Source organism: Xenopus laevis, chromosome 6L (genome assembly GCF_017654675.1).
Source record: "Xenopus laevis strain J_2021 chromosome 6L, Xenopus_laevis_v10.1, whole genome shotgun sequence".
Taxonomy (NCBI): domain Eukaryota; kingdom Metazoa; phylum Chordata; class Amphibia; order Anura; family Pipidae; genus Xenopus; species Xenopus laevis.
The window spans coordinates 960,151-976,133 of NC_054381.1; the positions used below are offsets into that span (position 1 = coordinate 960,151).

The window sequence follows — 15,983 nt, forward strand, 5'->3', positions numbered from 1 at the left end:
CTGGTTCTGTATCCCCTACCAGCCTGGTGGACCTTCCAGATTCTTTATCCCCACCTACCTGGTGAATCTCTATTTCCCTTCTGATTGGTGGCCCCAACCTGGTTCTCAATTTCCCATTATGGACTAGTAATTAATTGGTGGCCCAATGTTCCATTGCCAGATTCTCCATCCCCTGTACCTGACTGAGTGTTTCCATTTTCCTTTTCTCTTCTAGATCCTCACACAGTGCACTGAGGAGTTGCAACAGTTGAGGTGTAGGAGGGGTAGTAATATCCAGATAATTGGTAAGTGCCTGCCTCAGGGTGCAGGGAGGGAGTCTAGTGTCTGAGAGCCATTTCATCTTCTGACTGGTACCAAACCCTATGGGCAGAATTGGCAATTGAGAGGCAGTACAGAGTGTTGGCCATTAGAGAGGTAGTCAATATACACTACTGGTTATAGACAACTGGGGAAGAAGCACAGGCAATCAGTGGGCACAACAGAGACTATTGGGGGGATCAGCATACGCACATTTGACCAAACAGAATTGTGAGAGGAAGCACTTACGGCCATTTTGATCTGTGTTGAGTGTCTCCACCTGTATTGTATCATTGGAAGGAGGAGGATCTTCCACTCTCTCCAACAAATCCACCACCAGTTCCTCTCGGTTACATGGGAATATCCCCAGGTGATCTCCAGGGTAGTAACTTAGTTCCGGCTGGTCCTCAGTGCTGAGCTGAACCAAGATGGTGGATCGGCTGCGTGAAATGAAATTACATGGCTATGAGCTATGAGGGAGAAGATTATAATTTGTATAATTATAATCTATTATCCTGTATGGCAAATAGTAGACGCTCAGAATACAAATATCTTTGAGAAGCTGAAGAACCAACCTTGCTTTGGTGGAGTCATCAACTCACCTGGACTTCTCACTCTGCAAGTTCTGCCTAGAAATGAATTTAGCTTCAAAGACTTTCCTTCTATGCACCTGGCCGAGGCCTAGAGAGAGAAACCAACAGTGAATGAACACATCATTATTGGCCAGGAGTGGATCATTAACTCTTAATAACATGGGGTGAGTTGGACAATGGAAGACATGGAAAAGAAAATGGAAAAAATAGAGGCAAATATGTGTATGGGGGAGGCAGTGGGCGAGACAAGGGGTGCCATATGGGGATGAAGGATTAATGCAGGAAAGAGAAGATCTGTGGAGCAGAGACGATCATTGTGGTTAGAAGGAAGAGATGTTTTGGTCATTCTGTTGGATTTACCTCTACACTAGAGGCCAACATACTTGATGTGTTCCCTTTCCCTGGGAGTTCCCTCTATTTATAAAGTGCTAGAGCTGGGAATATTGGCAGAGTGTAGAACATGTGCCCAGTGCAACTCCTACAAATTATACAACTTCAACATGGAAAAGTTTCACTTCATGTCCCATCGATATAGAACATTGACACCCTGTGCCACAGTATCACTGACAACTGGCAGGTCTCAACTGGCAAATTCCCCTTATTCTCCCATGGGAGGATGGAAATAAGGATTGAGGTTGGTGTAATATCCTGCTATATTCTAGTGACAGTTACTGGAATAATGCCCATGGTCTGTTCTTGTTGGAGTTGTGGTTCTCCATGGGGTCACCTAGGGATATGCCAAGATGTATGCCAACTGAATTGGAGTTAAAAAGACCAGCAAAGTCTAAATGTCAGATGAACAAATGATACATCTTTGGGGTATGTGTATGTGGGTACCTGTAATGAGGTCGGGTGCTGAGGCCTGGATGGACAACCGGTGTTGTGACCTATTCCAGTTGCCTTTGGCTTTGAACAAGTCATTGACTATAATGTCTGAGTCATCTCCAACGCAGAAGGTGTCACAAGCAGCCTGGGGTGGGGAGAGGAGACAGAGGAGGTTGAGGAAATTGTGCTCAAATCTTTATAGGATTTATTATCAGGCTCTTGCACAACACTGTGAGGAAATTAGTAATAAGGATATCTCATTATGGGAACCCTGCCATGTTTATTCATTCCACAAGTGGGTGGCACCCGGCCATATTAATATAACGACTTACACTTATTCATAGCCACTGCCCTCAGCTCTTTCTAGCAACCCAGGGTGGGGGGCTCAGCAGGTGGTTCCAGTGGGAGTGGGGGCAGCTGTGTTTTTAATAAGGACCCCTCCCTCCTTATCTCTTTCCACTTCCCACTCTCTGCTGGAAAGGCAAGGGATTGTGGGAGGGTGACGGGTCTGAACTTTGTAATGTTTACCCAGCAGAGACCCTCCCAAGCCCATTGCAGGAGGAATAACATGACAGAATGTTCCAGAATGATGTTATTACCAGAACACCCATATAAAGTGTCCACCAATTGCCACTGATTGCTCCCAGCACAACTCTGGGGCAGATCACAACAGATCTGGTGGAACTATGCAGATGTATATGGATTAACTGAGGAGCAGTGAACACTTGATGAACCCCAAACCCAAGATTTCTGATCTCTATGATCCCAATGGAGTACAAAATCCCAATATCTACTGATTTTTGTACTATGTGGCCACCGGGACATCAAAGAAGAGAAGATGAGGTCCAACAAGCTGTTCTATTGCATTGTGTAGCCTGGAAGCTCTCTAGAATGTTTGAAGGATCTGAAGACCTTGGGAAGGGTGTCTTCTCAATTACTTCTCCCACACAGGCATGTAGATAAGGGTCAGTTTTTGAAGCAGTGGAGGTCTGTAGGTGGTTTGGTGCTGCCAGGCTTGCAAAATCCAAAATACTCTCTAATCTCAACCCTGATTCACATATTCTGATTTGTCACAAAGGAGAAAACGTAATCATCTTTGTCCCAACATTTGATTAAGTTGATCCCATCAAATTCCAAATGAAATCCTGGACCTGGGGCATCTGTAGTACTTTGGCCAGGTCCCAAGTAATTGAGATAATTGAGATAAAAATAGGCCCTGGAATTTCAAGTACCCAGAGGCCCAAACAGCCCCCCCCCGCCAGACCGATAAATAATGACTATGGCATCTTACAGCAGCCCCCCTGGCACTTGCCATGACCCAGAGATTGTCAGTCCCGGGCTGCCAGTAACTGCCTTAGTTTTACACTACAGTTTTTTAGTTTATTTTGTCCCATCCATTCTTCTGATTGGATTTCAGCTGATCTGACCTGCACTGTTTGTGCACCTGAAATACCCCCTTGCCACCTTACTCAGCATTAAATGTAAAGAACCAGAAAGCTCTAGCACTTCCCTCATCAGGCCAAATGCCCAAATTCTGCGCCATGTGCCACAGGCCTAGGGACACTTTCTTACCTTGAATACAGCTTTGGCCCAGATTCGGAAAGAGTCTTCTTGTCCACAGAGCTCATCACCTTCTCCCATCTCCATGATCCTCTCCCCACCAAGTTCCTCCAGCCTTGTGTCCACCGCATGGCCAAATGCACAAAAATGAGGGTAGGCCCGGGACCCCAAGCCAAAAACTGAGAACCTGTCAGCAAAGAGAGGAAACTGGTAACTGATTGGTTTAGTATTAACTTTGGACTGTCATATAATTTGTAATGTGATCATGCCCATCACATACTACTGAGTTATGATTTGCAGACAATGCTGGGAGTTGCAGTACAGCTACAAGTTATATTGCTTTTAGCCAGTTTTCATTCCATGTACCATGAGCACCCCAATATTTAATATTTACTTGCAGTGAGACATTGGACACAGGTGCCTTAGTTCCCCCAATGCTGTGTATATGACTGTACCTGAGTGTGCCCAGGGGCCCCGCGCTGTCTGTGTTACTCGATTCTTTCCTTTTGTTCTTCCATGAGGAGACGAGTTGGTCCCCTTGGGACACACTGTTAAACCGGATCTTGTAGCTCCTACAACAACACAAAAATCATAGGTCATTTAACTGGTAAAGTCTTCCAATTAGATCTTTGTTATTAAAATGTATTTCTATTAATTTGGGGGAGAAGTATGCAGAAGACATGCAGGTAACCTCCTTTCCCTCTCTTTCTTATTCAGTTGAGTTTCAAATCAAATATTAAATCTGTATTTCCACTGACCATTTTGACTGGAACAAAAACATCAGGTAAATTGACGAGTGAGTTGTCTCACGGAAATACAGATTCAAGTTGAGTTGGAAGTGCAACCCCCAACTTAATAAATTGTTTGCTGTCTGGAAATGTGTAGAAGACATAAGAGCAGCTTAGAAAGGTATTGGAATGGGAGAAGATGGGAGAAAAAGAAAATTATTATGAAAAAGATCAAGGGAAATGGAGAATATACAGCACCTTGTGGTAATGCTATGAAGATACTGCAACAGCAGAACAGGAGAGAAGATATACTGTAAGAAGGAAGCATGGGGTAAAAATGAAATAGGATGGAAAAGAGGATGGGACTTAAGAGTCCACTCAAGAATGGGGCAAGATAAACTTAGGGATATATTGTTATGATAAAAGATAGGAGAAGAGAAAAAAATGGACATGAAGAATGAAGAAGAAGATTAAGAAAGATGCCATTGAGGAATATGAGTATGAAGTGATGTGTATGATCAGTTGTAGGAGAGATCAGTGAATGTAATGGGCAAGTATGTAGAGGAGCTCGATGGGAACCAGTAAAGAGCACCAGCCTGTTAACTATTGACTGACCACCAACAGATATTGTGAGGAGTTTCAGCCAATTCAACCCAATGTTTCAAACCCACCGAACAAAATGACTAATATACATGGTATGAGACTGCCTATTCCTTTGATACCACATACCCCAAATCATAAAAAACCTTGTATTTAAGGACTTTATATGTATGTGTGTGACTACGTTAAGAATAATGGTGAGTCTTTTTGGGTGGTAGGAGAGACAAACCCAGTAAGCTGGTGGAAGAGGATGGAATGAGAGAGAAAAAGAGGAAAGAGACAGTAATTGAGTGATGGACCACAAAACTGGGAAGAGATTTTGCTGATAAAAGATGGGAGGAGAGAAAGAGGAAATGATCAGAAGAGGAAAAAGAGAGGAAGGAAAGGGAAATGAGGGGAATGAGTGAGGTGAAAGGCAACATCCACCATTGTGCCATTTCATACAAGCCCTACTATTTATATCTGTTGTGCATCTGCTAGAAACTGAATTAGAATTAAGTCATAGGGAAACAGTCAATATTTGGGGGTAATAACTACTCCCTGTAAAGTACTTACTTCTGCTGTTCTGGAGCCAGTGCCAATGTGCTAGGGGAGGTCATCTCCATCAATTCCTGAGCAAATGCCTACAGAGAAACAAGGAATGGCAGGGTTCTCATGGGACATGCACTGCTATGGACCTCAAATGCTTATGTTTTACACAGGGATTGGTCTCAGGTTGTTGCCATACACAGTCTAGGAAACCAGCTGTTTGTCTCTAAACTTAGGGCAGCAAAGGAGTCAACTATATGGTGGATCATACTGAACTAAGCCTTTGGGACAATGGGGGGGGGGGGCAAGGAGACCAGTTGGACATGGACATTCATAGTTTAGGGATAATTTAACCAGTGCTGTTATTCTTGGGTATAGCAAACATCAACCCATAAAATGATTTGTGTCCTGTAAGCATAATATAGAAGCTAAAGTATAGTTAACAAGTGAGGTGCAACCAGCAACTGCCCAGGGGATGTGTAAATCAATGTTCCTCATATATGATCATCTGAAGACCTGGAGATTGATACGGGACACTTAAGATCATAGAAGTAAAGATCAAGAGTTTTTAGAGGATTTTCCTTCTGTGAAACCTTCTTGGCCAAACAATGATTTTACCTGGCAAATCACATGGGAAGCCATCCATTCAACTTGGGCACTACTAATTTATTTCAGCCAACCCAAGGCCCTGCACACAACTGCCAATCACACAAGAAAAGGGCTCAACATAAGGCCACTTATTCGACTCAGGTAACAGGTACCTACAAGGACATACACGTACCTCGCCATTCTCTGGAGGGTCTCCGTTACCAAATGTGCTGGTGACCACAAGAACCAGAGTCTCATGCTCCAAGTTGACAATATCATACTGGTCCATGCAGATCACCTGTTCAGACAGAAAAGGTTGTTATATTCACTGGGTGGGGGGGTCTCAAGAACTTTTCAGTGGCTTTAATAAACAAAAACTGAGCAAATCGACATGTTGCTCTAAGTAGTGATGTAAATAATAGAGGGTATGTTGTGTCTCATGACAATAACAATGGTCGTCTTCTAAGCCAACCACAGTGATATGTCTCCCACTGAATGTAACGTGGCTTATTTACTGGTCTTGACCAATGGCAAAGATGATGTCACCAAAGCCACAGTTCAGACATTCCAGTATGGGTCACTATGAGGCGCTAGAGAGAGGGGCTCATTCCTGTATATCCAATGATACTTCCTACATTTGCTTTTCATTATCTCATAACTTGTGGTTTCCTCCTCACCTTGGGGTCGAATGCATAGCTGAATATCTTGCACAGCTTCTGGGCATAGGTCTCAGACCTGCCGGTTTCTGTGGCATAGAGAATAGTGGCTTTCACCCTGCGTGCCATGGCTTTTCCCATCAGTTTCGCTGAAAATTTTACTGCACTACAATCAGAGGATAAAAGATTCAAAATTGGTGTGTCCAATGGGAGCCCCGGAATCCTGCACTGTACAGCTGTATTGACCAACGTCCCCTACCCACATGCTCATTACCACTCTATAGTCATCTTACTTGGCCACTTCCTTGAACGTTCTCCTTCTGGTGATTGTGCTCTGAGATCCCTTCCAGACATGGTGTTTCCATGGGTCTGGCTGCAACATATGAAGGCGAAATTAAGCAAAGAAGACAAAGACTACATCGATTGAATGGTATGAACTGTGGTGGAAACACCAAGGTTATGTCAATAAAGGCCAAATTTGTATCATTTGTTATCTTTTTGCACTCCAATTCGAGGCATGGTGTCATATCCCTAGAGGGAAGTCAACCTCCTAGTCTGTGTCTTTGGGTACCTGATAGAGGAAAGAGGGAGACAGATAGTAATTGGCCATTTCTTGGTGAAACACAGGTGTGAGGCTTGCAGATGTGGGTGGTACTATCCAAACCCAGTCAGCTGGACAACCCCCTCTCTGTCGGATCTCATGTTCCATGTGCTTCATGAAAGACTCAGTAGCCGCATGATGGTCCACAATGGTGATTTTGTCAGCCTGGATGAGAGACATGATCAGGAGACACAGATTGAGGTTATGCAGATCTCACTGTAGCTTTGTTTCTGTTGCAGTAACAGAGAGCGAGAGATATTTGTCCTATGTGATTATTGTCATAGGTGAGATGGCTCTTCTACTAAGTATGGAGATGGTTATCCTATCAAATAAGGAGATGTACTCCTTCCATGTATGGAGAAGTTTGTCCTACCAAGTATGGAAATGGTTCTCCTTCCAAGTATGGAGATAGTTCTTCTGCCAACTATGCAAAGGGTTATTTTATCAAAAATGAAGACGTTTTTCCAACCAAGTATGGTTGTTCAACCAATTATAGGCCTTCTAGTAAGTATGGAGATGGTTGTTCTACTAAAAATTGAGAGTGTTATCCTACCATGTATGGAGATGGTTATAAGTATAGAGAGGGTTGTACTTGCATGTATGAAGATAGTTGTCCTACCAATTATTGAGAAGGTTGCCTTGTCCAGTAATTTTACTAAATGTAGATGCTTGCCCTTTCCCCTTACTGTACTCTATGGTAACATTTGGCTGTACCAGTCACACCACCAACTGGAGATATTTGCCCTACCTGGTAACTGTACAGAACAGCAATATTGACTTCCAAGGCAGCTCTGTCTTTCCATAGAGAGGACATTTTCTTGGTGTCCAATCCCAGTCCCTTGGCTACTTCCTGTATTGAAATACAATGATCTTATTGGCCAAGCAGGAAAGTATCCTTTACTCATAATACACAATGTTATGTGTTATTGGGGACATTCCCCACTTCCATACAGAGCTCCATTTTCTGCCCACCAAAAGTAAAACATTACCCAGAAATACAACAGATACATTTAAGGGGAACGGTCACAATATTAAAGAACAGACCAGATGTTAAATCACAAATAGACTTTATTGTTGCCCTTACTCTTTCTGAGAGGACACATTTTCCCCATAACTCCTTGCAGGCAATTAGCTTTGATCAGTGAACCAGTAATGAAAGCAAATCTATGGTTGCTATAAGTAACTTCCAATTTGCACAATGTTAGTAAAAACTATAGCAAGAGCAAATGAAATAAACTGAGGGAGCCCAAGGGTCCTTACTAAGTGTTGAGGCTTCCCTTTCTGTGATGCTGTTTCCCCAGACAAGGAGTCAGTAGGGAGGGATTGAGTATGAGCTGCAGATGCAGAAAGACCACGTCTGAGCATTGAGTGCAGCACATTGTTCTTCTCTTGCTGATACCTGAATCTCACACTGAGGGGTCTATATGTCCTTCTCTCCAGAGATCAGCCCAGACCTACAGATCTACTCAAAGCTGCACAATCGGATACAATAAACCTCATGGTTTCCTCCATGTCATATCCCTGGCCCTGCACTCTATGTGCTATTATTGACTCCTGGACCCCGGCCAAAGCTTCCTATTGTTGTGGCTCACAAGCTCCCCTTTCTCTGTTTTGTCCTGTCCTGAATCCTGTTGGCTCAGATACTCAGCGTCACTAGCAGGTCACGGGCCTAATGACTCCAGCACATGGAAGCTCACAATTAAAGGGACAATTAACATTATATCACATCACAGGTGTTCCAGCTCTTATTCCGCAGGATGTTCTTGGGACTCACCTCTGTAATATTGTATCTGTAGGAATCACACAGATTGCGCATGCCAATTTCAGTGCCCATGTACCATCCATTAAAGGGTACAGCGGGAAATTCCAGCCCACCAATCTCCAGCAGTAGGTTACTGACGGCAGGTAAGGCGTACCATTTCAGGCCCAAATCTGCAAACCACCCGTATCTGGGGGCAAAGGGAGGCACAGTTAAAGGGATATATTTACATGTAAGGGCCCTTTTACAAAGAGCTAGGGGCAACTGCAAGGAGCGCTAACTGCCACCTTTGTGCCATTTCTGTGCTCTCCTGCCATAGACAACCATAGCCAGGCCCGGACTGGCAATCTGTGGGTTCGGGCAAATGCCAGAGGGGCTGCTATAAAGTCCCATAGAAAGTCAGTATTTAGTGGGCTGGTGGGGGCTGTTTGGGCCTGTATGTGGGCTGTTTGGGCCTCTGTGTACCTGAAATGCCTGGGCCTATTTTAATTCTCAGTCCGGACCCACATAGGTCAGATTCAGATTTTAAGAAGTCTATGGAGACAAACTGCCCCAAGATATTTTATTTTCCCTAGTGGGTTAGAGATGGTAAAAGGGTTGGCTTCAGTAAAGTTTGGGGGAAATGCCACTTTCTAAAGATTTAACAGACAGAAAGTAGAAATAGAATATTGGTGTGACATGAAAGGAGCCTCCCATATGGACCTTGTCTCTACTGTAATATGGTTGCCCCGATTCCCTTTCTTATATATAGGGTCCTATCTTCTCCCATGAGTAAGATATCACCCTTGCTGATTGGCCATGAGAAGGTCACTGGGTTCTTACGTGGGGTGCCGTAGTGGTACTTCTAATATCAGTTCAGGAGGAATCTCGAAGAGTTTTGGGTCATCTCCATTGGCCTGGAGCAGTAGGGGTAACACGTCAAATCTCCCACCTTTGGGTTTCCAGCCCAACTGGATGCAAAGCTACAAAGAAAAGATTGTCCATGTTACTCGATGGGGCAGGTAAATGAGCCTTGTCTGTAGTCATGACGGGAGGGTGGACACTTATGTCTTCAGTTACACACAAGACTTATACCATTTAACAATTTATAAATTGCAAAAACCTGTGTGGGTTATCTTCTGTCGCATACAATATGTGGGACAAACTACTAGAGCCCTAAAAAAACACATTAGGGAACATGTTGGAGACATAAAGAACAAAAAACTCTGATTCAAATGTAGAAAAACATTTTGACCTCTGTAATGGGGGTGATATAGAAAGATTAAAAGTTATAGGTATTGATAAACTGAAGAGAAACACCCACCAGAATACGCGATGGTGTAAATAGTGATGATGACGTGACCTGCTTTTTTCAATAGACTACACTAGTTTAGTCTTATAATGAGCCACTATCCAGTACTAGATACTAGTTAAGAACCGGGCTCTCCTGCACTAGGGTCTATGAGAAGATTAATGTTCTGCTCTTCCAGCCTTTTCTTAGGGGTTTAACATATTAATTTTGTTTACTATTTTAAGTTCCCTTTTCTTATATTGTAACTCTTCTTTCTGTTTCATTTTTGTATTTTTGAACTTAGTATTCATTATTGTTTGATTTTGATTTTATTATTATTTTTGAAATTATTTTTTTGATATTTTTGTTTGTGGATTTAGGTTTGTAATTGACATAACATTTTTCCTCCATACATTGTGTAGGTCCTATTATGTATAAGTCTCTCAGGGTGAATATGGGGGTGCACTTCTCACATAGATAACGAGACTGCAGCTGTTGGAACACAATTATACTTTTCCCTCACTGACTCACTCTCTTAATTAATTAACTTTGTAAGAACGCCCCCTATTCACTGATTGGATAATTTATATGTGATGTGATTTTTGTAACTTATCTCTATTGGTTTACAATTATGGATTGAGTCCCTACTGATTGGATAAGTAACTGCATGATGTCATGTATGTACATTTTATTGGTCATCATTCCTCCTTTAAAAGGACTGTGTATAGGGGAGACTGTCAGCCTATGAGTAAGTGCCTACCTTTGGCATGAAACGCGTCAGGCCAGAGTATGTCCTAATAAAGCTTCTTTATTTTTATAATATTTGGCTTCCTCTTCACTAACCAGTAAGTCTTTCCCAATTTTTGCCTTTTGGCACATAGGACACCCCTAACCTGTTCCCTTGCATGTTATTCAGTTTCAGGAGCTAGTGAGGCTACTAAGGGGCCTTGTACTTACTGCAGGGCCGGCCAGACCCTGGGCATAAGTCTACCCTGAAGGGTTTGTGCCCTTAGTACTTTTGCACTTCTGGGTCATTATAAATCACCCCTATTGCTGAGACTTCCCATCTGACCTCAGTGATATCGGCGTTGGCAGGATCCCCCACCACAGTGTCGTCCGCTTGTCTGTATCCCGCATAGCGAATGAACTGGCTGTTCCAGATCTTGAAATCGGAGGCTCCGTCAGTCCTTTGTGGGAAGATAGTGATGGCGGATCTGAGCAGAGAGGAAATATAAGGGTTCAATCAGCAAGGTTAGGAAAAGATCAAATCTCTCCAGCACCTCCCACTGCAAGTCTTTAAGAGTCCACTGGAAAGGGGCAACCCTATGTACAATGGAACACCCATAGGTATAATGATCACTTCATATAAACTACTTGCCCCACTTTCACTAGTCCTGTAACCTTGGAGTTGCCTTGTAGTGCCCCTTACTACCAGGAGCAGATAGTGTGCCTCCTCACCTGATGTTACCTCTGTTGGTGGCATATTTAATGTGGTTACAGACGTGAGTGTACATCTCATGTGCTGTCCTGCAATCCCGCGCATCAAACACCTGAGGGAGGAACAAGTACAACATATTATACAGAAGACCCCTGTTCAAAGTCTCTCTGTTCTATTAATCATCCCCCCCAAATCAGTATTACTTCAGATCTCCATCTATCCTTAGTACCTCTCCAAATCTACACCCAGCCAAAGTTCTACTCTAGATCTTTATCTTATGCTTTAAAGCTCTCACCCCTCAGTACTTCTAAATATTTGCCTATTCCAAGTGAGCTCCTTCTCTCTTAATACTCTTCTAAATGTTTGTCTCTCTTCAGTATCAGTATCCATATTTCCTTTTTGTTCTAGTACTCCTCCAACTCTCTTCCTCTAGTTCTTCTCTTATCTTCTGCCTTTGCTAAGTAGCCTTAGAACCCTCCAAATATTCATCTCTTCTTACAACTTCTTTAATATTTGTCACTTCTCAGTACTTACCCTTCTAAACCTCCTTCTATACTAGTAATATTCTCTTTTTCTCTGTATACTTTACGTGGTTTCCTTCCCAAATCTCCTGCTTCCCTAGCACTCCTCCAAATCTATATCTCTCCTTAGTACTCCTGCATATCTTCCTACATATCTTCATCTCTTTTGTATGTCTCCAAATCTTCTTCTCGCCTATTACTCCTCCAAATATACATATATCTTTGCTTAATGCTACACCTACTTCTACATTTCTTTTTCTTTCCATAGTACTCATCCAAAACTCCATATCTCCCAGAACCCTCCAGATATTTCCCTTTCCATTTAATTACAGTATGTGACAAATTTTCTTCTCTCCTTAGTACTCCTCCAAATCTCTTCTCAGTAGTCCTCCAAAATACCATTTCTCCTCAGCTTTAGCCAAGGGTCTGTTTTTCTCCACATTTCTTCAAACCTTCACAAATGTCCACTCCATAGACTATTTTACCCCTAAACCACTGCTCCCTCATTTCACAGCTTTTGGTGGATTAGGTTGAAAAATGAATTTTAGTATTTTTAAAGAGGCGTGTTAAATGATGTTGTTTTAGAAGAGAGGAATGGGAATTAGGAATGTTTATGATGGACCCAAGAATGATGGATTATTTAAGGTGGGAACAATGAGAGTCCAGTGGAATAATTTGGACACTTTGAAGTGATGATTTATTTAGAAGAGAGAGAAGTGGGTGCATATGGGAGGTTTTATGGAGAGTGGATGATGGAGGCCAAGGTAAAATGCCTTTAGCGCACAGAGAAGGAGACTTCTTTGTAAGTGTTGAGGAACAAGGCAAATAAGGAATGCAATATGGTTTGACTGTTATAAAAGTACAAGTCACAGAGAAGGTGGAGGAAAATACTTCAATACCTGCAGCTTTGACCACTGTATCCGGCCCACACAGCGGGAGGCATTTCTCCAAGCCTGTTTGGCACCAAATATCAGTTCATTTTGCTTCAGCTGGTAGGTTCCTGAAGATACAATCTCCTCCTCCACCTCTTTCAGTCTCTCCAGGTGAGATTTAGATTGGGCCCTGAAATTACCCCCAGATATTCATGAGAACAATGTTAATACTGGGTAGAAAACATCCATGTAGTATAAAAACAGACTAGTTCTAAATACATAACTTTCAACATTTCTACCAGACTCTCTGGACCCAGGGTGTATCCACTGCTACTAGGGGAAAGGCCAATATTAATATCAATTGTGGTGCCTCTAAGGAAACAAGTTGTAGGGTTACACCAGAGACTCACAGACATTATCCATATGCTAAACATAACCACTTACCCTCAACATGACAGTTTTGAGAAAAGGTCAGTTATTGCCAATGTTGAGGCCAAAACGAATCCAAGGGCTACTCAAAAAGCCAAGCACTACTCACCGTTTGATGGAGCTGTAATATTGGTTGATAAAATCCTTGGCTTTGGGAAGCAGCTCCTCCGGGCTCTTTGGTCCTTCTTGCAATGGGCAGGTGAGTTGGGAGGGGAACATGACGGAACCCAGACATCGGGATCTGGTGCAGGGGACATCCTGGGTGAGGCATATAGATCCAAGGGGAGAGTATTAAGTACTGGACACAATGGAACATTGCAAGTGTTGGGCAAAGGGGGGTCTTTATAGAACTGAAGTATTTTGGTATTGGTACTTACCTTTACTGTCTGCACATTCAGGGTATCATAAGAGAGGGTTCTGCTTTCCCAGTTCCGGACTCGAACACATTTCTGAGTCTGAGCTTGGCCCCCATTGGTGGAGCTGAGAGGAAGAGAGAAAAGGGACATTCATGTTAAATTTTGGGAAGGTACAGAAACTCCATTGGGCACCACAGATTAAAATGGGGCAGACTGGAACGGATACAGTTAAATGTTATATTAGGGTTGCCCAACATGGTGCCTCCACTTGTTGTTCGTCTGCTGGGGGATTGTGGGAGATGTAGTTCAATAACACTGCAGAGATGTCGTTGGATTACAAACAATGGCACCCCATGCAGGTCCCCCCCCCACTACTGACTACCCTGCTAGCTGTGTGCTGGGCTCTTGGCCAAGGAAAGGTTAATAACACACACTTCACGTAAGGAAAGGATCTGATTGGCCGCCAGCTGAACAAGCAAAGCTGCTGAGGTCGGCTTCCTGGAATAAACAATAGAAACCCGGAGACCTTCCATGGCAGCCGGCCATTACTCTCTCTGGCTTCTGTTTCACCTTCACTGCCAGGAGAGAGTTGTCAGTATACTGGCCCCGGGGCCCCGGCCCTCGTTACATTTACACTGCAACCCCCCTTTTATGTTTGGGACCAATTGAAAGAACATAAAATCCAAGAAAAGACAAAAATCTGGCAAATAACTAACAGAGGATACTAAAACCGGACTGAAAATATACGGCGAATAATATAGGAAAACATAAATTTAGGGTACATAAAATCAGGGTTCAACTGTATATCATTATATTTTGTCACCCTGTGTTTCAGGATCAGTGAATCAGTTTTCCTTTCCTAATACTCCTCATTCCCACCTGGCTCCTTTATGTCCCAGTGCCACCAAAGATTAGATTGTAAGCTTTGTGGGACAGGATGTAGTGGCCAGTAAGTGAGTGGAGCTGTGTGCCAGTTTATAGTAGAGACAGAATTGGAATAACATGCCAAGCAAGAGCCCTCAGTGGCCCAGAGATCCCACTGTCTGATAAATCCCCCAATAGTTCATTGGCCCCTGAAAAATGCCGGTACCGGTGCTACTGAGCCCGAAGTTGGTTGCCACGGTCTCTATCCCTTTAGTGTCAGACAGAACATTCTCTGTGAGAAAAGAAGATCGCTGGCCCAATCGGGGCAATAATTCCCTGAAGGGGTAGTTTCCCTTTAAGTTAACTTTTTAGTATGTTATACAATGGCCAGTTCCAAGCAGCTTTTCAATTGCTCCTGATTATTTTCTATTTTTTATAGTTTTAGAATTTTTGCCCTTTTTCTTTTGACTCTTTCCAGCTTTCAAATGGGGGTCACTGACCTCATCTAAAACAAATGCTCTGTAAGGCTACAAATGTATTGTTACTGCTACTTTTTATTCATTTCTATTCAGGCCTCTCCTATTTATATTCCAGTTTAGCAATGTTGGCACATTTGGACTTTTCACAGGTATTTGTGCCCATAGCTTTGCCCATAGCTTTGCCCGCTCAGCCAACACCTGCCGGTAATTCTCTTACTTCTCTCCGTCACCCCAACTGGGCTGCACCAAGTGCCCATAATTAAAATAATATTCCCAAAGAACTAAAGAGCTTACTCTCTAAGACAGCAAGAAATGAGGGGTTCTTATTGGCTCTCTATACACATACATAGTTTAGGAGACATGAGCCCAAATGCTGCTGAGGCAGATCCAGTCCCAGTCATGGGGAAATGTGAAGCCGACACTGGAACCAAACTAGAACCTTCAGTCCAACCACTTAATCCCAAGCAAAACACTGAGGGTGACAGATACGTAACTAAATGTCATCCCAAACCCAGGGGCAAAGTGACAGACACACGAGGGGAGGTGGGAGAGAGAGACAGGCTGAGGGGAGAGAGACAGATACAAAAGGGGAGAGAGAGACATTCTGATGGAGGAGAGAGACAAGCTGAGAGGGGAGAGAGATTTGGGTTTGTCCCTTGTGTTTCCTGCGGGTGTTGGTGGTGGAAGGAGAGTTTCCTCCCGTTTATTTGGGACATTGTGTGGGAGTGAGAGGGATGGGCACATCCATGAGACTCTCAGCTATTTCTGGAACAGTTTTGGATAAACAAATGTGTTAATTGTGCCAGGCATAGTGACATTCATGCCAGGGAGAGTTCCAGCCTTGCCAGAGGGATTGGTACCACAACTGTGCCAAGAATTGTGCCAAGGACAGAGCTGTGCCAGGGATAGTGTTAGGGAGAGAATTGTCTGTAAATAACCTGTTGGAGGGACAAAGTCAACGTTGGGAAGTCAAAAGAAAAGGGGGTGACTACTGGACTGCCAACTGGAGTGCCCCTTCC

At 43.3% G+C, this 15,983-nt stretch overlaps 1 protein-coding gene across 3 annotated transcripts in view; it reads right to left on the reverse strand.

Moving 5' to 3' along the window:
• Positions 1 to 15,983, reverse strand: part of nos3.L (nitric oxide synthase 3 L homeolog) — a 42,818-nt gene that overhangs the window by 3,244 nt on the left and 23,591 nt on the right. For all 3 annotated transcript variants that reach the window (XM_041566796.1, XM_018241278.2, XM_041566797.1), the window contains 19 exons: positions 13,643 to 13,745; positions 13,375 to 13,523; positions 12,864 to 13,026; positions 11,464 to 11,555; positions 11,078 to 11,219; positions 9,558 to 9,697; positions 8,751 to 8,925; positions 7,725 to 7,826; positions 6,947 to 7,141; positions 6,669 to 6,748; positions 6,397 to 6,541; positions 5,913 to 6,017; positions 5,159 to 5,226; positions 3,731 to 3,847; positions 3,288 to 3,462; positions 1,728 to 1,860; positions 900 to 978; positions 547 to 737; positions 179 to 360 (listed from right to left, as the gene is read on the reverse strand). In XM_041566796.1, coding sequence (XP_041422730.1) covers positions 179 to 360; positions 547 to 737; positions 900 to 978; positions 1,728 to 1,860; positions 3,288 to 3,462; positions 3,731 to 3,847; positions 5,159 to 5,226; positions 5,913 to 6,017; positions 6,397 to 6,541; positions 6,669 to 6,748; positions 6,947 to 7,141; positions 7,725 to 7,826; positions 8,751 to 8,925; positions 9,558 to 9,697; positions 11,078 to 11,219; positions 11,464 to 11,555; positions 12,864 to 13,026; positions 13,375 to 13,523; positions 13,643 to 13,745 — 2,536 coding nt within the window. The remainder of the gene's footprint in view (positions 1 to 178; positions 361 to 546; positions 738 to 899; positions 979 to 1,727; positions 1,861 to 3,287; positions 3,463 to 3,730; positions 3,848 to 5,158; positions 5,227 to 5,912; positions 6,018 to 6,396; positions 6,542 to 6,668; positions 6,749 to 6,946; positions 7,142 to 7,724; positions 7,827 to 8,750; positions 8,926 to 9,557; positions 9,698 to 11,077; positions 11,220 to 11,463; positions 11,556 to 12,863; positions 13,027 to 13,374; positions 13,524 to 13,642; positions 13,746 to 15,983) is intronic.